Source organism: Papaver somniferum, chromosome 6, assembly GCF_003573695.1.
Source record: "Papaver somniferum cultivar HN1 chromosome 6, ASM357369v1, whole genome shotgun sequence".
Taxonomy (NCBI): domain Eukaryota; kingdom Viridiplantae; phylum Streptophyta; class Magnoliopsida; order Ranunculales; family Papaveraceae; genus Papaver; species Papaver somniferum.
The window spans coordinates 169985740-170009009 of record NC_039363.1 but is presented as its reverse complement, the minus strand read 5'-3'; the positions used below and the strand labels follow the sequence as shown (position 1 = coordinate 170009009).

The 23270-nt window shown below is 38.0% G+C and overlaps 2 protein-coding genes across 5 annotated transcripts; one reads left to right on the top strand and one right to left on the bottom strand.

Moving 5' to 3' along the window:
• Positions 1-4426: 4426 nt before the first annotated feature.
• Positions 4427-5818, bottom strand: LOC113291794. Its single transcript, XM_026541286.1, has one exon. The coding sequence runs from the start codon at positions 5816-5818 to the stop codon at positions 4427-4429; it is 1392 nt and encodes a 463-aa protein (XP_026397071.1).
• Positions 5819-18037: 12219 nt separating this feature from the next.
• LOC113286417 lies at positions 18038-21431 on the top strand. Of its 4 annotated transcripts, none has more exons than XR_003329290.1 (6): positions 18038-18484; positions 18583-18647; positions 19093-19153; positions 20420-20503; positions 20617-20834; positions 20989-21431. XR_003329290.1 is itself a non-coding variant. In XM_026535043.1 (6 exons), the coding sequence occupies exons 3-6, from the start codon at positions 19791-19793 to the stop codon at positions 21247-21249; spliced, it is 621 nt and encodes a 206-aa protein (XP_026390828.1). In that variant the 5' UTR covers positions 18038-18484; positions 18583-18647; positions 19093-19790; the 3' UTR covers positions 21250-21431. The 4 variants fall into 4 exon arrangements, 2 of the variants coding, with proteins under 2 accessions (XP_026390828.1, XP_026390827.1); XR_003329289.1 differs by having other exon boundaries at positions 19093-19184; positions 20989-21430; XM_026535043.1 differs by having other exon boundaries at positions 19093-19848.
• Positions 21432-23270: the final 1839 nt, after the last annotated feature.

Here is a 23270-nt window from a genome sequence, read left to right as displayed (position 1 = left end):
GATTTTAGAAAGTAACTGTTGATGGTGGTGTTTAGCTTAGGGTTAAAATTGTAAAAACCTTGCATCTGATGTGACGTCACTCTGTAAGGAAATGGAGGCGTGAGTGTTAACCTCTCCACCGACATATTTATTGAGCCGTTCAATATATTTACATGAAATTTATCCAGACTGGCGCATGTAGCAACCATCCAAGATGTTTTGTAAATTTCGGCGCCTTGCCTATGTTCACTTAATATAAGTTTCTTTGAATACTTTCTGTGCTGTGTTCCCCGGCTGAACCCTTAATGTTGATATGGCATGACAATTTGTGTTCACACGCAGCAGAGTAGCACGAACTTCCAAATATCAAGGATAAGGTCTTTGCATAAGGTATTCAATCAGAAAGCATGATGCTCTCTGGCAATGAACTTAAAAGAACTCTGTGCCAACACATAGAATTCAATCGATTACCCTGAATAATTTGTAAAAGTTAGGATTTTGCGCATTGCGCAGTATATCAGACCTTGCTTGTCGAAATCTAAGCCTAGGAAAACTAGGTAATTAATCCGCCATGGATTAGTAGGTGCAAAACCTTGCCCAAAATCAGAAAAAAAGGAGCCATGGGACAGCAAAGGGAGGCATGGCCATTTTTTAGGCCATCCGGCGCCACTTGCCATTGGCCACCCCCCATCCTAAACCGGCCCTACTTCCCTCGACCAACCAGGTTGCCTTGAAGCCGCCACGCTGGTCGGTCGTCAGTCGACGCAAAAATAATTTAAGTTCTTTCACTTCACAATTATAAATAAGAGTATAGTTATAAGAACAAATTCATTCCACAGGGAGATATGGGTTGTCAAATTGTTTTGATTACTTATAGAAATTTGGGGGTTTTGTTTGTGAATATCGCTAAATAAGAATAAAGCACATCGAATAATATGAATATCAATAATAAAAAGTACTGGTTAGAGTTTTCATCTTCCATCTTCCAACATGTTATCAACTGAATCAATCCTAACATTCATTTCCTATCAATATAAATAACCCTAGAGCGTCCTATCGCAGGCTTACTCCGACAAAACTCCTATTATCATCAAAGGCGCAAGAGCCACTCTTTGAATCACGGTCACTAGACTCTCCGTGATTTATTTTTTTCCCCTGGATTTTCTTTTCCTCCCATCATCTCACGGACAGTCTGGTCACCGTGAGAAATTTTTTTTTCTGGATTTTCACTCGGCCAAGCTTCTTTCTTTACTCCAACTGCCAAACTCTGCTCTCCGTAACTGCCAAGTCCTACATCATAACCAAACTCGATCCTGCGTCTTCCACAAATCACAGCTACACAAATCACCATCATCGATTAATCATCATCACTGCCAGCTATCATCTTCGTCATTCCTTGCTGCTCGAGCTCAACTCCATTAAATCAACCCTTACAGACTCGAGCCATCTCTGAATACCACCATCGATTACTGCCAGCTTCACACTCGAGAATCACCATCGAATCACAATGCTTCTCCACTTTCCCGTCAATGTCATATAGCAACAAGCTCCGACACCGATAACAGAAACAGTTTCGAACTGAACTTATATCTCTGCTGCAATATGCAGCCATGGAAGAAACCACATCCACCCCCATCAATCACCGACAACAATCAACAACACCACAGTTCTCTCGAGTACAGTTCCCCTCATCACAGTTCGGCACAACACTGAACAACACAGTTCGGCAAAACTTGATTACCATTACACTGCCATCTCCCAAAAGATCTTGAACCGTTAACAGCTCTCATTCAACTGTTAGTCATAGAAGACTGACAGTTCAATTAATATTCCGTGGCTGCCCTGAGTAGAAACTCGGGTGCCTATAATAGTTCTGTAGGTTCTCTAGTTTTCGAAAACTTCGCATTGCTTCAAATGCTTCTAGACTCTTCATACTACGTCGGAGTGACCTCATTCTTTCGTCGTTGCCTTCGCCTTTTCGTCCTCTTCAATGTGATGTGAAGAAATCTCGGGTTTGAGCGAGTTCCACTTCCTTTTGGTTAAGATAGCCTCAAATACCTAACAAACTCCAAAGCAAACAAAATCAAAGCATAATGATACAAAACTATCAAGAAAGCAAAGCATTTGAGTACCTAACTAGAGCAAATATTGCACCTATCAAATTCCCCCACACTTGCCTTTTGCTAGTCCTCGAGCAAACTACGAAAATAAAGTAAAGTACAACAAATCCCTATCGCCGGGGACATGGTTGCATTTAGCATATGCGACAAGCCTTTAAACCACTAGGTATCCCTAGTGGACGAGTTATAGTCTCGTGAGGTCTTACCAGAGGTATAACCACAAAACGTACTCCAACTTCAAAGCGTTCCAGCTTCCCAAGCATCCAAAGAGCTATGAGGACATAGAGTTTCTGCATGCTAGTAATAAGAAGTTATAAATACCAAGGAACCTTAAATCTTGAGTGAGAGATAACCACACCATAATGAGAGAATGCGTGTTTGAGAGCGATCGATAAGCATTTCGCCTCAACTTCTGCCTCACTTAAAAGGATTTTATGATAATTGCACTCAATAAGACGTCTTTTTTATAGGTCTCACATGTGTGTAGGTAGGAATGAAGAGAGAATCCTACACACGTTGAATGGTGGGAAGGAAACCTTCCGAATTATTTCTGGAGACTCCACAAAATCGTGGGGAACAAAAGACTTTTTTCTGATGATCTCTAAGAAAGGAAATCAACCATTATTATTAAAAATAGAGGATGAGAGTACTTACCACCTTCACATCTGATTGCAATGATGATAACACCACTCTCACATCATCTAATAGAAACGTAGTCTCAGCTCGTCTTCTTCATCTTCTTGGTCTTCGATCTTCAACTGTTGATGATAAACTCTTGAACTTCGTAAAACTTCGACAATTTGTAACTCTTTTACTTCAATTCCTTGTTGCTTGAAATTTCTTCATATATTTTTCTTCTTCCCATGGCTTTATTAAGTGAATACAAAAAAGAAATACAAACCAAAATAATTTACAAAGAATTTCTCTTGTCATTTTTTTTTCTTATGTTTTTTTTTCATTTTTTTAACAAGAGAGATAACTACAAAACTAAATACAAAATAAATAATAAAAATGTTATGGCCATGGGATAAGTACTTTACCGCTTGATTCTTCACAACTTGTATTGTCTTCGTATCATAAACTTCAATATAATTCTCATCTTTTGATTTTCTTCGCTCTTGTAAATAAGTCTTCAACTTGAATATAGAATTCCGCTCCTTATGTGTAAGTCTTCAACATGTATATAAAATCTGCCCGTTGTATGTTGCTTTACTTGAATATGAAATTGCGCTCTTCCTTGTGTTGTTACTTGTAAACCTTAAATGTCTTCAACTTTCCTTGTATATTTTGATGTCACTCCCTTGTTGATGATGATTGTGTTTCTGTGGACCTGTTGTTGGCGGGAGAGAGAGAGGTGCTACTGCAAATCAAACTACAAGAAGGTGGTTTTCGTCTATAGACGTCAGCCTCATGATTGACAAAGTTAGCACTCAAGAGATCAAAAATAGTGCTTCTATTGGTGGGAGGTTGGGTAGCTCACCATTCTACCCGGAATTAACTTACGGTGACACACGCTCAAAAGAAAGCTATTTAGTCATTTATAAAGAAATCTGGTCTGGTGCCTCGGTTGATATGAAAATGGGCAGTATCCATTAATGATTGATCAGCAACTCTAATAATGCATTTCTCCCTGCACCTCATTTGCATCACCGGCATGATTAAATCCATTATTTAACACTCCAATTCGTAAGAAATACGAATGTAGTTCCCTAACGCTTCCAAGTTCAGTTATGTCGGTCAGAATCTCTATGTAAACATACCTAGAAGGATGCTAGTGACTCTAAAATCTCTACAAGTTGGAGTTTTTTATATATATATATATTTTTATGCAAATATATACAAAATTTTGAAAAATCTAGGCAAAAATATAAAAACTCTATATGCAAAATACTCCCCCACACTTAAACTTCACATTGTCCTCAATGTGCAAAACTGAAAATTCTGAATTCTCACGTAACATCAGATAAAACACGAAAACTGTACAAATTGGTAAAGAATTTTGCAAAACACTATTTCATGAAAGTTGTTCGCCTACGTCTTTTCTACACAGTATCAAAAGGGCACAGTGTTTCGGTAAACGGTCTGACAGTTATGGTCTTTGGACTGAACTACGCGCAATCTGAATTTTTCTGACAAAAAGGTATTCGTCAAAATTTTATTCTAAAATAGATTCCGGACTCAATGAAATTAAACATGGGGATTCAAATATGATATGAAAACAATAAAAATAAAAAGTAAAATGGTTTAATATACAAAACCTATGGGTTGCCTCCATTAAGCGCTTAGTTTAACGTCGTCAGCCCGACTGTAGACTCTTTGGCTACTCCTTAGCCTGCATCTACGACATTAGCATGAACACCTGAATGAACATCACTAGGATAACACATTGCTCCAAAAATATTTAAGATAATCTTTTCATCATCAAATTCCATAGTGAGAGTTCCTTTGTCAACATCAATAACGGTTTTGGCCGTTTTTCTGAAAGGCCTCCCCAATAACAGCAGTATAGATGCATCCGACCCGCTATCCATTTCCGATACAACGAAATCAGCTGGAAATACGAGTTGATTCACCTTCACAAGCACATCTTCAATAATACCTCTAGGGTAAATGTTACAACGATCAGCTAGTTCAAGAACAATACGGGTTTCTTTCAAAGGACCCAAATTCAAAGACTCATAAATAGATGCAGGCATAACATTAACTGATGCTCCTAAATCAAGCATAGCTTTTCCAAACCTTTTATTACCAATCACAACAGGTATATCGAAACTACCCGGATCCTTGCATTTAGGTGGGAGTTTCTTTTGGAGGATAGCAGAAACGTTTTCCCCCACACTCATCACCTCATTACCGGTTAATCGTTTCTTCTTGGTGCATAGGTCTTTCAAAACTCTTGCGTACTTAGGAACCTGCCTAATTGCATCTATCAGCGGGATATTCACATGAACCTTTTTGAGTACATCTAAAATCTCCTTGTCTTCTTCCACCTTTTTAGCATTATCGAACCTGCGAGGAAAAGATAAAGGAGGAACATAAGTTGAAACAAGAGGTTTAAAGTTTTTTTTAGGTACCTCATCGGTTTGGGAAGAGTTAGTAATTTCTTTCTCCAAAATCGCCCCCTTGGGGTCTTTGCTTTTCTCAGCATCTTCTGGTTGCACAGTTCGTGTACCACTTCGCAATGTCACAACATTAACAGTTTCTCTAGGATTAATAGGTTGAGAAGGGAGTTTCCCAGTATTCTGCGTCTCCAAAAGTTTCAATCTACCTGCCATGGTGCTCATTTGTGTCTGCAACTCCTTGATTGCACCATCAGCCGTTTGCTGATTTTTTTGCACCATTGTGGTTAGATTCTTCATCATAGCAAGCATCTCTGATGATTCTGAGTTCTGTGCTGGTTGTGGTTGTTGTTGGAAACCACTAGGGAGATTAAAAACCGGCCCTGGAGCTGCTTCTTGCGTATTCGCATAGCTGAAATTGGGATGACCTCTCCACCCTGGATTACAAGTGTTAGAATAGGGAGCATACCTTTGTCTCTGCTGATTCGGGAATACCGCATTGACTTGTTCAGCTTCTTCCGCATAATAGGGAATAATTACTGCGGCCATTTGTTGCATCATCTTCTTCATATTACCAATCTTATGTTCTAACTGTGGTGAAGAAGTAACCTCATTAACCCTTCGACTCATTGACACACCTCTTGTGTTGAATTGCTGCATGTTTGCGCCATATTCTCGATCAATTATGTCGCTTCGTCAATGGTTTTATTTGTCAAAGCACCACCACTAGCTTCATCAATAAGGTTTCTCTCGGATTGGAGCAAACCATCGTAAAAATATTGCACTATGAGTTGCTCAGAGATTTGATGATGTGGGCAGCTCGCTAACAACTTCTTGTACTGTTACCAATAGTCGTAAAGAGTCTCACCAGTAATTTGTTCAGTCTCACTAATTGCTTTACGAATAGTTTCTTCTTTAGAGGCGGGAAAGCATTTTTCTAAGAATGCTCTCTGCATCTCGTCCACGTTGTGATACTTCTCGGTGGAAGACTATAGAACCATTCTTCTGCAGAACCAATCAAAGAGAAAGGAAAAGTTGTCAGTAAAGCTCTACCTTGATCAGTTCCAGTTGGCTTCAAACTTGTCAGCCTATGTTGAAACAATAGCAAATGACGATTTGGATCGTCTCCTGGAAGCCCTTTGAACTTCGGTAACCAATGAACCAACTGAGATTTGAGCTCAATTGAATCTTCCAAGTTGACACACAACTTTTTTTGATCAAACGATGGGGATGTCAGATCTTTGAGTGTCCTCTTGGGAGGTGGAGGTGGTGGAGCGCCGCGATTTCCCTGGTTCGCTTGGTTTCCCTGGTTACCAGTGTCTTGGTTGTTTGTTCCGCTAACTATCTCTTCTTCTTGTTGATTTCGAGGTTCTTGTAGTACTGTTCCTCTGAGAGTTGAAATTCCACACTGTTGGTAATCCCAACGTTTAGATGCCAGAGATTAAGTACCTGAAACAAGATTCTCAAAAACAAGATTAAAAACTAAAAATAAGAAATCAAAAACAAGATAACAATCCGCTATGCCTCCCCGACAGCGGCGCCAAAATTTGGTCGGTCGTCAGTCGACGCAAAAATAATTGAAGTTCTTTCACTTCACAATTATATATAAGAGTATAATTATAAGAACAGATTCGTTCCACAGGGAGATATGGGTTGTCAAATTTTTTTGATTACTTATAGAAATTGGGGGGTTTTGTTTGTGGATATAGCTAAATAAGAATAAAGCACATCGAATAATATGAATATCAATAATAAAAAGTACTGGTTAGAGTTTTCATCTTCCATCTTCCAACATGTTATCAACTGAATCAATCTCAACATTCATTTCCTATCAATATCAATAACCCTAGAGCGTCCTATCGCATGCTTATTCCGGCAAAACTCATATTATCATCAAAGGCGCAAGAGCCACTCTTTGAATCATTTTCACTAAATAGCTTGGCGCAAGAGCCACTCAAGTTTAACCCAATGAAAGCACTAAAAAATATGAGTTGAGGTTATTCTAAGCAATCCGGCGCAAGAGCAACACAGATTTAACCTAGGTTACGCTTCTACATATAATTGTATGGCAACATCCCGTCGTTAACAACAATATTATGCTACTTCTAACAAGGATTATTCAACAATTCCGGATCTCAAACCCTAGTTTAGCAATATATGTGAATGCATGCTCATTTAATTTGCAACTTAAACAAACTAGCAATCAATCATACATGGAGTTATAAACGGTAGAACATAAACGATACTAACAAATTACGAATGAATAAGAATGAATACTTCAATTGAATAACATGTTTTCCAATTTAGGACTACATCTCTAACTAATAAGAAAGGTTTAGTTACTCATAGATTTCTTAAAAACCATGTAAAATAATAAAGAAGAAATTGAAAGCAAACCCTAGGTTATAGAGAAATCTCTAACTCCCAAACTCCTTCTTCTATTCCCAAAAGCATATATAAAAGATATCCCCACGATAATCGAGGAAACCTCTGTTATGTAGGTTTCCAAATTGTAGAAGACCCGTGCCTCCAATCCCTTCCGTAAGTGGTTCCAATGTGCTAAAGTTGCACCAAACTAGCTAAAAAAAAGTCACGCATAAGTTCGGCTGTGAATAAGGCTAACACCACTAATGGGCTTCGCACTAGGTTAACAGAGTCCAGCCCATATCCATCGCTAAATGGCTTGTCAGTTTTGGCAAACTGACAGCCTATACACCTTTTGCAGTCTCGACTCAATTATCTCGGATACTACTCTCTCCGTGAGAAAATATTTCCCCTGGATTTTCTTTCAACTCCGGCAGCAACTCACGGTCACTAGACTCTCCGTGATTTATTTTTTTCCCCTGGATTTTCTTTTCCTCCCATCATCTCACGGACAGCCTGGTCACCGTGAGAAATATTTTTTTCTGGATTTTCACTCGGCCAAGCTTATTTCTTTACTCAAACTGCCAAACTCTGCTCTCCGTAACTGCCAAGTGCTACATCATAACCAAACTCGATCCTGCGTCTTCCACAAATCACAGCTACACAAATCACCATCATCGATTAATCATCATCACTGCCAGCTATCATCTTCGTCATTCCTTGCTGCTCGAGCTCAACTCCATTAAATCAACCCTTACAGACTCGAGCCATCTCTGAATACCACCATCGATTACTGCCAGCTTCACACTCGAGAATCACCATCGAATCACAATGCTTCTCCACTTTCCCGTCAATGTCATCTAGCAACAAGCTCCGACACCGATAACGGCAACAGTTTCGAACTGAACTTATATCTCTGCTGCAATATGTAGCCATGGAAGAAACCACAGCCACCCCCATCAATCACCGGCAACAATCAACAACACCACAGTTCTCTCGAGTACAGCTCCCCTCATCACAGCTCGGCACAATACTACAGTTCGGCAAAACTTGATTACCATTACACTGCCATCTCCCAAAAGATCATGAACCGTTAACAGCTCTCATTCAACTGTTAGTCATAGAAGACTGACAGTTTAATTAATATTCCGTGGCTTCCCTGAGTAGAACTCGGGTGCCTATAATAGTTCTGTAGGTTCTCTAGTTTTCGACAACTCCGCATTGCTTCAAATGCTTCCAGATTCTTCATACTACGTCGGAATGACCTCATTCTTTCGTCGTTGCCTTCGCTTTTTCATCCTCTTCAATGTGATGTGAAGAAATCTCTGGTTTGAGCGAGTTCCACTTCCTTTTGATTAAGATAGCCTCAAATACCTAACAAACTCAAAAGCAAACAAAATCAAAGCATAATGATACAAAACTATCAAGAAAGCAAATCATTTGAGTACATAACTAGAGCAAATATTGCACCTATCACACGCTCACACCAGTTGTGGCTGGGCCCATACCTACCGGCCCCAGTTTCCATCGACCAATCAGGTCGCTCTAAAGCCGCCACATTCACGTTGTGTAGTTACAGGAAATCCTACACTACACCCCTCATATGATTTCATTATTAATCAACTCATTTTTAGGTTTACACTCTTAATTTTATTGATCAACCTTTGAATATTCTTACAAGAAAAGATAAAGAAATCAAGAATGATCTCTGCTCTAGACTTTCTCTCTCCTATTTAATTGTTTCTTACTCAAAAAGATCCCCCTCTCTTTACAACTTGAATGACTATTTATAAGGAAATACCTAGTGGGTGACAGCTAATCTGTCCTTTATTTTCGGGTATGGTCTGCGACATTCTCGCAACCTTACAAATGTTAATTTCGCAAGCTCTCTAATTTTCGCAGGACTATCACATCTTTCTCGTGATCTAGCTGACGTCATTTATCGTATCATTTCTGAAATTGTTCTGCGACGCTGTGTTTGTTGTTGATAATTTCGCTGAAATTGTCGTTGCGAGATTCTGATCCTACATCTTGCCTCTTCTCATATCTTCTCTGCAAAGTAGAGAATGATGTGAGAAATGCCGCAGCTGTTCATCTTTTCATATTCTGCATTTATCACACGTATTCTTTCTTCCATTTGTTTCTTGACACGTCTTCTGTAACCGCTGCTTTTCAACCGCTCACGTCTTTTCGTCTTAATGGTGTTTATTTCTTCGAGTAAAAAAATCTCCTTTATATACTCTTCTTACTCTTCTTTCCACTTTCTTTTTACTTTCTCTTCTATTTTTATTCTCTCATCTCTGCAACTCTGTTATTCTTCTGCAAGTTCTGCTGCTGTAATTTTTTCCCCTTCAATCCTCTTACTTTTTATTCATTCCCATACTCTATATTCAAATATGGCTCCAAGTGGTCATAGATATGAGAAGAATTTACAAGATGTCCAAAAAGATCTTGCTGATAAAGGTTTCACACTCTCCACCATTCCTGGTGAAAATGCCAAATCAATTCTTTCTGTCAACTTTTCTCTGATCAGTATTGTGATGATCAATCAATCATAATTTCGCTAGGTCAGATTCTCGCAGGTCTCCCTATTCCTCTTTATAACCCAGATCTTCCTTTATTTTATGAAATTCTCGCTCACTCGGGATTTTCGCGAGCTATCTTCCAACTGAGTGGGGACTGCATCCGTCTGATGCTAGAGTTCGCTAATCGTGGTGCTGGTAGAGGATCTCTGTACTCCAAAGAACTTAGGGATCCTAAATTCGCAAACCTAGAGATAATTGCTGAGAAATACACAGTAGCGAATTTCTTTGAGAACTATGAACTTATCTCCATGAAGAAAGAGAATACTCGCTGGGGTATTCGCTTAAAAAGGAAAGATAACATTGATGAAGCCAAAATTCTCATGCAAGATATTGACTGGCATTCTGGTAAAACACAACTCCTCGCCAATCCAAAGATGATAAATGGTGTGTTTTTTCCTTTAATGCTAAAAGGACCCTACATTGCTGGGTCAAATGTTCTTCCTGCGAATCTCGCTGCTTATCAACCTTGGGTTTTTCTTGGCCCAGAAGGAGAAAGAGGTATGTTTCTTCCCATTTAACTCACTTTATATTTCTTTATTGATTTTTATTATTCTGTTCGCTAACTCTTGCGACATTCCGCAGATCCAAAAACTGAAAGATAGTTATAACAGGACTGGGAAAGCTAGTACTCTGTTAGCTCTTCGCTCATACACAGATGAGGTAAGAAATTTTCTCTTATGATTTTAAATTTCTTCAATTTCTTTATGATTTTAAACAGTATTTTCCATGCTTCCATTTCTTATTTCTATCTGTGTGTGAAGATTATTGCTGAAGAAGAATCTGCCGATGTTGCGAAGACTGGTGATAAAGGTAAAGGTGCTCTTCGCAGGGAAAAATCAACTGGTCCTCCTCCAAAGAAAAGGAAAGTTCGTTCTTCTTCTCCTTCAAATATTCCTCCTCCTACGAAAATTCCGAAAGTGACAAGGGTGATGAGGACAATGATGATCTTGCTGCAAGTGAAGATTCTCCACCTGAATCTTCTATGGCTAAGCTCTCTGGCCTCTTTTCTGATTCTCTACAAGGAATGGGAGATAGCCAATTCGCAAATACCTGCAAAGCTCTCGCTACCCTTTGCGATGTCCCTTTACTGGATGGTGATAGCTCTCTTCTGGAGTTTCTAGATCAGTGACTCCCGACTTCTTGCATTCTCTCAATAGTCTGGTATACTTTTATCCTTTTACTTCTTCATTGTTAACTCAAAATTTCTTTCTATATTAATATTTTTTATATTTTCTCGCAGGCTGGAAAAGCTTCTTTTGTTGTTGCCTCAGATCTAGAGAGAAGACGCGAAAATCTTGAAAAGAAGAATCTTCAATTTCGCAAAAGAATGAAGAATTGGAAGCTGAAGTTAAAGGTCTTCGCGAGAAAAATAGACAATTAGAAATTGATTCTTCTTCGTATAAGAACAAAATCTCTAGTCTTCAGCAAGCTAATAATCAGCTTTACGGTATGTTACTTTTCTCTTTTCCCTTTATTCATTCATCCTGTTGTTTTATCTTATTTAAATGATCCTTTTTGCAGACATTTATGGTCTTTCTGATGAAGCTACCCTTCTTCGTTCATTTCCTAATGCCTTGGATATGATACCCTTCTTGAGCGTCTTAACAATTCCTTAAATAGCTTCTCAAATGATAGAATTTCATCTCTTTCTCTAAATGAGCTTAGATCTAAATTTCGCCTCTTAGAAATTGACCATAGATCTAGTTTGCTTTGCCAACCGATATAAGCGTCTCCTTCTTGATTCTAAAGAGAAAACCAATGAGTTAAGATACAAAATTACGGCCTCATAGATGATAGGATCGCATCTCTGATCAAGGTGCCAAGGCTTTGGCGAAATTCCAAGAGGCTCTTCTTGAAGTTCAACTTGAACGAGATGAAGCTAACCGCAAGAACATCGAACTCTGCGAAAGGGAAAATCAAATTCGTTCTCGTCTTCTTATAAGTAGTGAGGATGAATTTGTTTGGGCTGCGAAAATCTTAGATGATGCTAGAAAAGATTTATGTTAGTGTCTCCAAGTTGAGCATACAGCCTTGATTAGAGATATGATTTCTGACAGAGAAGGTTACTAACTGCTCTTCTTTACTAATCTTTTGCTTCTTATGAATTCTTATCAAGTTAATAATTGATTGTCTTTTGCTCGCAGATTCTGAAAATATATCGTGAAAAGATTGAAGAACTCGAAGCTGAAAAGGAGGAACTCGCAAAGAATCTTTCTTCTCGCAACGACAAGTATTCTAGATTAAAGAATCAAATCAAGATCACTGTTGCGAATTTTAAGAATGATGCTATGCATTTTCGCAATCAAACTATCCAAATGGTTTGTGACGATCATAATATCCCACATTCTGATTATCCTTGTCTCTTGGAAGAAATCCCACAGAATACTCCCAGTTTGATTATCTCTGATAGCGAAGCTGACGATGAAGAATATAGTGATGGAGGTTCTGATGGTGATGAAGATTCTGACGCAGACGAAGAAGGGAACAAGTCTGATGAAGATAATGAAGGATTAACTAAGAAGTAGTCTTTATTTCTTTCTTTGATTCTTTGTAATACTTGTACATTTATTTCTTCTTTCTGTATATTGTGTTTCTTTCATTTTGACCTGCATTCATTAAAACAATTCTTTTGCAATACAGTTAATCAATATAATCATTAATTCTTGAATCTTTGAGTAAATCTATCATATGGAGACAAATAACATTTTCTAATTTCATACATTCCCATACTTGCCTCTGTTATTTGAATCCAAATGAGAGATTTCATAAAAATTTCTTATTTTATGTCTCAATTTCGCGGTTAATTATGTATAACTTCGCAATCTTATGCGAAGTGAATTTTGATTCTTTTCAAAATCTCATTCCTGTGTGGTCTTATTTTGCCTTCCTAATTAAAGGTCTTATTATGCCACCTCTTGTCATTGCGACAAAATCGCAGGACGTCCTTGCACTTTCATGCAAAAACCCATTGATCTTGCCTTAACTTTTTCTTTTGTATTATGGCCTCTTCAGGAATGTTGCGACAATATGACAGGCCTAAATATTCTTGCGAAAATGAAGCCCCATGACATTGCCGTCTTGCGACGAAATCGCAGGACGTCTTCGCACTTTCATGCGAAAACCCATTGATCTCGTCTTATCCTTTTCTTTTGTATTATTGCCTCTTCAGGATTGTTGCACAAATATGACAAGCCTTAATATCCTTGCGAATAAAAAGCCTCATGACATTTGCGTCTTAAGACACTTATCAGCTCCCTAATGGAGGGTGCCGCCCTTATCTCCCCCTGGTTTCCCCTTCAAGGAGGCGTACTTCTACCATACAAGGTTAGCTCCTCCCATCCAGTCTTAACAACAACCAGTTGTTTTCGCAGCCTCTTATCCCTTTTACCTATAGGGCTTATGGTTACGAGACTGCACCCTAAGTGGGGTTTTCTTCAGGCCGAGTGCAGTATAAGCCAAGACTTGTCAAGAATGGCAAAGTACGCTTCAAACGTCTCTGGCACTCTTGACTCAACCGTGTACCTCTCGGCGCCTTGATCAGATCTGCACTCCTTGGGAGAGTCCTTATTACCTTAGTCGCCCAACCTAAGTCATATGCTTAAGCTGAGAATCCAAGGTGCCTCTCCCGGATGGGCTTCATTGACCCCAAATCTCCATGACTCAGGTTCCGGTGGCGGTGTAGCCTTTCCCTGAGCCATGCAACAGGTACCCCCTTATATGACGTACTTTAGGTCTTACATTTGCCTCTTGCGAAATTGTATTCGCGAACTAGGGTGTACGCCATAAAGGTTCGCCTCTTTCTCTTTTGTCATTTTTCTCTGATTATTTTCTGTAAAATTCATTATCTCTGCGAGAGTCTCGCAAATCATCATATTGTATCTGAATTTCGCAATCTCAATTTTGCCATTCAATCAAATGTATTTTTGAGAATTTTGCTTATTGCGAGAGTATCGCAACAACTTAATCATTCATACATTTCTTGTTTTTATTACCTTTGTCATCCTCTGCTTCTTTATTATTTTCTCTGCTACTGCTTCCTTAGTAGTGGTATGTTCATCATTTTTATTCTGAGCTAGCATTAGTTTCGCAACATCTCTTCTCCTTTCCTTTCGATTGCATCCACCATCAACCTCTCACTTCTTTGTGTATCTTTGATTTTGTGTCGCCAGTTTTCCTTCTTGTTTGCTCTTCCTTCGCAAGATTCTATCTCAGTTTCGTTTCGTAACACCTCTTTCCTTCAACCCAATCTCCCTTTATGATTCCTACACCACTGGGGTGAGGGAATTTGATGCACTGGTGGAAAGTTGAAGCTACACCTAGAATCCCATGTAGCCAAGGTCGACCAATTAACGCATTGTAGGGTGATTCTACATCAACGACACAGAATAAGATTTCAGAAGATATTCCCTTCAATGGAATTCGCATAGTAACCTCCCCTTTAGGCTTGTTAGCAGTACCATTAAAACCATATATCTTATATGTTGATGGTATAAGATCATCATCTCTTCCACCCATGGTTTTATAAGTATGATAAAAAAGATGTTCACAGAGCTTCCAGTATCGATTAGAATTCTATTAATTGCCCATGAATCTTCAGCTTCATCATCCTCATCTTCTTCTTTCGGTTTTGGATTAATTTCTAATTTTACTACCAATGGATTGTCATGCACCTCTTCTCCTTCGGGAATTTCTTCTGCGGTAAAACAAATGATCTGTTTCTGCCATTCCTCTAGTGGAGAGATTTTCGCAATATTCATAATTTCTCTTCCATCATTATCTCTTGCGAACACTCTACTCAAAACATTATCATGAAAATCTTCAATTGTCTTATATGAATGTACGATAGAGTGACATAATAGATTTTTTGCTTTTGCACCAACTTCTAGGAAGAATGTTTCCTTCTTTTTCATCGTATTTGTGATGCTCTGGTGGTTGTGGCAATGGTTGAGATTGTGGATGCCCTACAAGAAAGTCGTTTAGTTTTCCTTGATCTATCATTCTCAAAATAATTCTTTTTACATTTCTGCAATCATTTGTTGTATGTCCATGAAAATGATGATAAGAACAAAACTCATGACTTATGTGGTTTGGAGGTGGTTCCGTTCCCATGTTCCATGGTGTTGGTATATTCTCCATCAAGATTTTATCTTCCCATATCTTCTCCACACTTGCATTTAGAGGTGGCATCTTGATTTCTTTCCATACTACCTTGTGACCTCATTGTCCTCTATTGTAGTTTTGTCTTTGACCTCCATAAGTTTCTTGTGGTTGATCGAGTCTTTGAATCTTGTTATTTCCACCACGATTGTAGAAATTTCTTTCTCTTTAATACTCTTCTTGATCTCGGCTTCCCATAGCCACCAGTTTCTGTTGATTGTTACTTGTCACCTTCTCTTGTTATACTTGCGAAGTATTCGCCACTGTGTTTATTAGCTTGGGTAATAAGCTTGCATTCGTTGTTTGTGAGTTGGTGTTCGCAACTGGATATGATTCCATTTAATTTTTCCTTTCCTCTAGAGCAATGTATTCTTCTTGAAGTTCTCGCAATTCAGTCATTGTGATCGTATTCTTGACTCTGAAAATTTGGACATACAATAGGTTTGTTGCAAACATAGCATTGATAAATGATAATATAAGATATCTCTCATCTACACGGCCAGCCATTTCTCTACACATAGTTCTCCATCTTTTAGTCAGGTGTTTCAAACTTTCGCCAATCCTTTGTTTTAATCCAAACACATCTTCTATACCAGGTCGCGAGGAATTATTACTTATATATGCCCCCAAGAATGTAGTCTGCAAATGATTGAAGGAGGTTATTGTGTTCTTTGGTAGACCTTCAAACCATTTTAACGCCTCTCCTGTTAAGCTGGATGCGAAATATTTGCACAATACGACATCATGATTTTCCCATTGTAACATGCACCTCACATAGGATTTAATGTGTTGAATTGCACAAGTTGTTCCATCAAAAATGCTGGTTAATGCGGGCAAATTGCATTTCGGTGGTATTCCTCCTAATTGTACTTCCCTTGTAAATGGAGTTTTCGCAGCTTCTTCTATTGCTTCATCCAATTGTCTTCTGCCTACTTCTCCTCTATTATTTAGCATTCCTCTCATTTCTTCTAATTCTTTCAAGATTTGTTTATTTACACCTGAATCTTGATCCAATGGTCTCTTTAATTTCGCCTCTCTTCTTCTGCGTTCATGTCTATCTTCTCTCGCGAAATTTTGCATTTCTTCTTCATTATCCTCATCTCGTCTTTTTTTGCGATTCTCTTCCTCATCTCTATCTTGAATTCGCATATGATGATGCCTTTCATTTTCCCCTCCATGATTTTGTTCATTTCTTATCAATTCAATTCGCTATCTTTCATCCATCCTCTTTACTCTATCATACTCCTCATTGAGATTACCGTTATTCCGGTTTTGTGTACGCCTTCTTTCTCGATTGTCGTCATTGTTCTGGCGATTTGTCTCCTGAAGCTCTTGTTCTTCCATTTCTGCTCTCAATGTTTCACGTTCGCAGATTAAACGTGTTTGTTCAGCCTAATGTCTTTCAATTTCTTCATCAATTGTCTGTTGATTTCTTTGAGTTTCTCTGTCATGTAAAATTATTCTTCCTTCCTATCGATTTCCTTCGCCATCTTGGTCATTTCGTCCCTGATGTTGTCCGTTCTCTTGATTTCCACCATTTTGCCCATCATCAAAAGTTTCGTTTTGTGGAACGTAACGATCATCAGCTCTTTCTCTATTTTCGTGATATTCTTCATTAGGATTTGATATTTCTTCTTCAAAATTGTTTCCAGCATTGATTGTGAGTGAGTTTCGCCTCATTTCTCTTCTAGTCGATCTTGAATACGATTTTGTAATACTTCTCGATCTTCTATTCTGTAGTCTTATATTCCCAATCCTTCATTCGTGATTTTTCCTTGTTAAATTTGCACGTTCTTCTGCCTCAGCTCTTCTTTCTTCATGTATTATTCGTCTCAACGTTTCTAACGCTCCAATTTCCTCATCTCCACGAATTATTCCTTCATCTGCTTCTTGATTTCTCTCTTCCTGTCTATAATTTCTGTTTTGTTGCTCTTCTTCTACTTCTTTTGCCGAATTTGATTGCCAAGTGTGTATGCTCACCCTATCATAATCTGTATTCCTCCCTTGAACTAATGTTTGTTGAATTGGTGGTTGAATTTGATTTTCTCTATTACTTCTCATTCTAGTAGATTCTCCCATTTCACTTCTTTCTTTTCCAGCAATTCTCTTGCTTCTTCTAACAGTAGTCGGTTGTTCGGATGTATTTCTTCTTCTAGCATTTCTTCAATGTTAACAATATTGCAAGAAATTATGAAAAATTCTTAATCAATCACTCTAAATTTTCACAAATCTCAATATCAGTTTTCAGCTTTTTCTAAAATAATCTTCAATACCTCCCTGTTTCTAGCGCCATTATATAGTTGCAAGAAATCCTACACTACACCCCTCATATGATTTCATTATTAATCAACTCATTTTTAGGTTTACACTCTTAATTTATTGTTCAACCTTTGAATATTCTTACAAAAAAAGATAAAGAAATCAAAAATGATCTCTGCTCTAGACTTTCTCTCTCCTATTTACTTGTTTCTTACTCAAAAAGATCCCCCTCTCTTTACAACTTGAATGACTATTCACTGCACCAAATTGAGTAATTTGTAACACTGAATTGTTACACTAATTAGTGTGACATTGGTTGCCACACATATAGGTGTGACATCTATAATAAGTGTGACAATATATTATAATTCTATTTAACTTTTATGTTTAATTAATTATTTTTTCGGAAAGTGTAATAAATAATCATCAAATGCATTAAAATTATTAACTAAATGAAATTTATAGAAATACTAGTATATAATCCAAAATTAGCTCTCCGCTGAGCAAATCGAAATTTTAACACTTAAAATTTTCACCATTAGTTTCCGCCTCAACTTCCCCTAAAATTTTCAGTTCCCGCTCCCACTCCCCCCAATTTAGTCCTAAATTCAGAACAAATTGATACCAAATTTATTTTATTTCCCCCTAAATCTTCTCGATCTTTTTTTTTTTGTGTATGAAGAAGTCGATTGCTTTTTCCAATCAATCATATATTTCCCTATCGTTACAAAGGAAACCAAAATCAATTTTATCTATTGGTTTAATAATCTTTCCTATGTCTGTAGGAGTAGTTAGATTGATGGTTTTTTCTTGTGTGATTTTTACATCTGATTTCGCATTAGGGTTTATTTTTGTTTGATTTTGAAATCCAATTTTGTATTAGGTTTTTTTCTTTCTCTGTATGGCTTATGGGCGTTTTGTTGAAGGTCTTAAATCTTTTCCTTCTTAACCCTAATTCGAGGTAAGGGACTGATGTTTTTATGGTGAACTGCTGATCTTTTGTTCAATTTTGTTTTTATTTTCCAGTTATCACCAAAGTTGTGTTACCTTTATTTTCAGGTTTGGCTGAAGAAGAGGGAATGGTAATCATCTATCTCACTCCTACTGTTGATCTTGTTATTCAGGTAATGTTCTAGACGCTGTCGTTTTGGCGGTAGTGCAATACTGCAATCTATGTTTTAGAATCATTTTTCTTTAGATGTTCAATGTTCAGTTTTTTAATGGTTTCGATTTTTCTATTTAATGCTTGTAAATGCAAAGAACAAAAGGGATATTATGGATCAACAAGCTGGGTTCTGTTTTAGTGTTTTACAATAGTTGAGACTGAGACTGAGATTGAACTATTTTTTTTCGTTCCGGCAATGAGAAGTTTGTGCCATTTAGCTCTTAGCCAGTTCAAAGATATACCTTTAATTGTGTTCCTTCAGGTTTCTTCCCACAAGACTTATAAAATCAGTTTCCCTTCAATTTGCTGTTGTTAAATTGAATTAAAATTCTTCCATTTTGCTAAACTATTTCAACTTCAGACTATCGTCTAATCTTCTAACAGTTTTACTGGTGGATTTGTAGGATGGTTTCAAAAATGGTTTAATCTCAAACAAGTAAACTTCCATCTCATCGCGTCTCAACGGTAATTGCTCATGATGTTTCATACATTTCAGGTTAGATGTTTATCTTATTGAATGACATCGTACTGTAAATGCCAGTTATACATATTGGACTATTAGTCTTAAGTGGATTCATTAGCAATTACAGTTGTGCAACATCTTTTCCTTTGAGCGGCGAATGTTTCTGAGGTTGAACTAAACTGAACTTTTGTATGCTTGTATTGTTAATTCCTTTTCATTGTGTTTGAAATTTTTTTCATCACTCAAACAATCTTTGACCATAATTTCATGTGAAGGTTCCAAAGATGAATTGAAACTTATATATCACCTGCCTTACTTGTGGGTGTACATAGAGAATCATACACAAAAGTTTTACCTCAAGAGTTATCTCATATATTGGATTAAATAATTATTATGTACTTATAGCTATATTAATCTTTATTTAGTTGGTGGTGTAATTATATAAATTGGTGAGAGGGACAGATGTCTAGAGGGGCAGATGTTACAAAAGATGATGATATGGTCCAACTTCTTTTAGGTAATGTTGAGTGGTAGTGTAATTAAATGGGATCATATAAAGGAGCAAGTGATGACATTTCGTTGGGAGACCGGTAGATAGAAACAGAAGAATGAAAATGAACACTAACTTGATGACCCACCATGATATTGGTTTCTGATGGTGGAAGGATGAAAGCACTTGTGCTCTTAGAAATTTATGGTAAGAATAGTGAGTTTTTCTAGTTAAATTATATATGGGAGTAATAATATACGCGTAATCTATGCTACTGACCAAAAGTCTGTGAAGAATTTATAGTTTTTCTTTTATTCTCAGTTAATCGTAGGAACATACTTGAAGTTTGGGTTTGTAGAAAATATGCTTACTCGCGATAATGTTCCATGAAAATATTTCGATTATCACTGATCCTAAAACTCTGTTATGAGAAGTTGGGAACAGGGATGTGCATCATCTAATCGAAAATTAATCCATCCTTGCTGGCTACATTTTTCCTGATGTAATGTGGATATGTTTTTCGTTCTTATCAAGAGGATGGATAATATGCTCTACCTATCTTGTCAATTCCTCTTTAAATTAAAGTATGCTTATTGCTAGATATACATAATCTTGGCCAGGTAAAGTCTACTGTGTTGGCGGCTTGCGAACGTAGGACAATTCCCAAAGTTACCTGTATCCCTACTCTGAAATGTGTTTACACATATGACAAATATCTTTCATATGATATCTGATGAGATCTTTTTTATTCATTTAATTTGTATTCATTTGTTTGTAGGACAATTCCCATCATTGCAGGAAGAGAACCTGGCAAAAAATGAATTTAGCTTACCATGGCTGAGAAATAAGCCACTTTGTCTAGGTATACATTTAGATTAAATTTAAATTTGTTGAATTCAAGTAGTTCTTGTTGTTTACTTCAAGCCTTTATTTTTGTCAGTTCTCATAATCGTCTTTGATATATTAATTTGGCAGATATCTTTGACCAATCACTAATCTCACTTCAGAGCTCTTGGTTCAGTATCCTGAAAGCAATATATATATACTTTAGGCTTATTCTGGTTACTTCTCTTAGAGCTCAGATTACATATTGTTATGTGTTCGTGCGTTGGTTATTGAGTCTTCCATCTTTAATTCAAGTCAACAAACCTGGAGTATCTGCATTGACGCAAGCAATTGGCCAGGTTTTAAAGGTATTTGAAATCCTTGAACACTCCTTTTTAGTTACTTGTAATCACGATGTCTTCTTTGCTGGTTGTCTACACTGGATACAATTAGACTAACACCATGGAATCTTTATGCAACTGATAAACTTATGATTAACTTAAATCTTATTATCAAAACCAGGAAAGCCCTCATCTTGGTTCACTGCTCGCTAGGAATGGAAAAATAGTTGCAGCTGGATATGTGGTGACCGGTTTGGAAGGTGAAGTCTGTCACCATAGAACTGTCCAAAAGAACGAGGGTAAAGTTCACATAGAGTGCGTCTACGATGATTCTGCACCAATCTGGGACCCTCCTCAAGGTGATGACTACTATAAGCTATCTTCGCATGTTGGTGGTGGTTGGATAGTATGGTATAAGAAGCGTTTGCAAGTTACAAATTAAACTTTGTGTACCTTGTTACAGATAAGTACTATTAGGCAGAATTTATGTTTTAATTTATAATAATTTTTAGTTTTTATTGTTTAGTGTTTTAAAAGTGTATTAGGATATTAGTTGATGTTGAAACAAATTTCTTTATATTTAATTTAATTTCTATTAGATTTGTTGGGTACTATTTTTTAATACTATGCACGTGTAACAACGTGGTGGGTTGAGGAAAACGGTGTGGGGAAATAAAAAAATATATTTTTTTCTTATTTACCGACTAAATTGTTACACTTATATATGTCAGAGATTTGACATACTTTTTTAGTGTGATTTAAATTAATTAAAGTCATACTTATTAGTGTGACCACTAATGTGTAACAAAAGAAAAACACCATATTTATGACGCTAATAAGTGTGATAATAAATCAGATGTCACACTTATTTGTGTAACAAAATGTCTGTTTTGGTGTAGTGATTTATAAGGAAATACATAGTGGGTGACAGCTAATCTGTCCTTTATTTTCGGGTATGGTCTGCGACATTCTCGCAACCTTACAAATGCTAATTTCGCAAGCTCTCTAATTTTCGCAGGACTATCACATCTTTCTCGTGATCCTAGATGACGTCGTTTATCGTATCATTTCTGAAATTGTTCTGCGACGCTGTTGTGCTGTGTCATTGATAATTTCCCTGAAACATTGTCATTGCGAGATTCTGATCCTACACGTTGGAAGTGTGGCCACACCATGTTTGGCCGGCCTTCCCTTTTTCGACCAATCAGGTTTCTCTAAACCTGTCACATCTTTAAAAGAGGTGTCAAGATGTCGCCATACCATGTTGGCTTCCCAAAACCGGGCCAACATGCTAATGACATGGCAAACATGCCGATCGTACACGCCAAACGGGCATGCCAAGCGCACGTGCCAAACATGCCACTTACCACGTCAACATGCTAACGGCATGCCAAACCTTCCAAAACACGCCAAACGTGCCAACGCACCATAAAGAGTGCCCTACGTGCTAACCTACCTCCTGTTCGGGGGCAACACAATGATAAGCTCAAATTATGGTTTTCTAGTCAGAAGCACGACCTTGCATTAACCAAAACCCTAATTTCCGGTCGCAGCACAAATTATGCCACTTCGGCCCACAACATTCCACGAGTCGTGTGGGACCCAGGAAGCCCTAGGAATGGCGCCATATCATAGCCACCCACGACAATCCTTACTCATGTGGCCGTCTCTACACTATGGCCTTGTCATAGTTCCTTTGGCATAGCTATGGCATCATGTGCACAAAAAGTGTCGCCATGCCGTGGACGCATGCCACACGCACCAATTAGGGTTTCGACATTCCAAACCTTAATTTGGGAAAAGTTGCTTCGCTAACCAAGCCAAGTAACGTTTCCCAGAGCGTTGGGATTGATGTGGCAATAGGGCCAATGTTGCCACACCACATTTGGGTCTAACACCAATGTGCCAAAGTATGGCGGCCATGGCTACGCCAGGCGCTACTTCGTGCCACTAGCATGTGCTAACTATGCCCTCCACGCCACCATGCCACAGTCATGCTGCACGTGCTAAATAGAGTTGCAATGCGTCAAACCCTAATTTAGCTAAAAGTTTCCATGCCAACTGGGTCTAGTGACTCTCCTAAGACCTCAGGATTAACTTAGCAACAAGACCAATGTTTCCATAACCATATTTGGGTCTACCACCAATATGCCAAAACAGCTGCCACGGCTATGCCACTGAATGTCGCTATGGCATGGCTACGCCAGACTTCACTATGCCAATGGCACCACTTTTCTATATAACAAGATGTGGCCATAATCAATGACCATCCTTCCTCATGAGATGCAATCTCAGCCATCCAAGTTTTCCACTGAACTGACAGACTTGTGGCAAGCTTCAGGCAACCAACTGCCTAAATCTAGTGGCCATGGCTACGCCAGGCGCCACTTACACCACCGTGCCACTGGCATGCACGAGCCATGCCAGCCATGCCACATTGCCACTGGTGTACACCAACATTCC

Coding starts and splice junctions, on each gene's coding strand:
- LOC113286417 (XM_026535042.1), top strand. CDS start 20,347: ATGACAAATATCTTTCATATGATATCTGATGAGATCTTTTTTATTCAT. Junction 20,504..20,616: donor AAATAAGCCACTTTGTCTAG/GTATACATTTAG, acceptor TTAATTTGGCAG/ATATCTTTGACCAATCACTA. Junction 20,835..20,988: donor CAATTGGCCAGGTTTTAAAG/GTATTTGAAATC, acceptor TATCAAAACCAG/GAAAGCCCTCATCTTGGTTC.
- LOC113291794 (XM_026541286.1), bottom strand. CDS start 5,818: ATGCAGCAATTCAACACAAGAGGTGTGTCAATGAGTCGAAGGGTTAAT.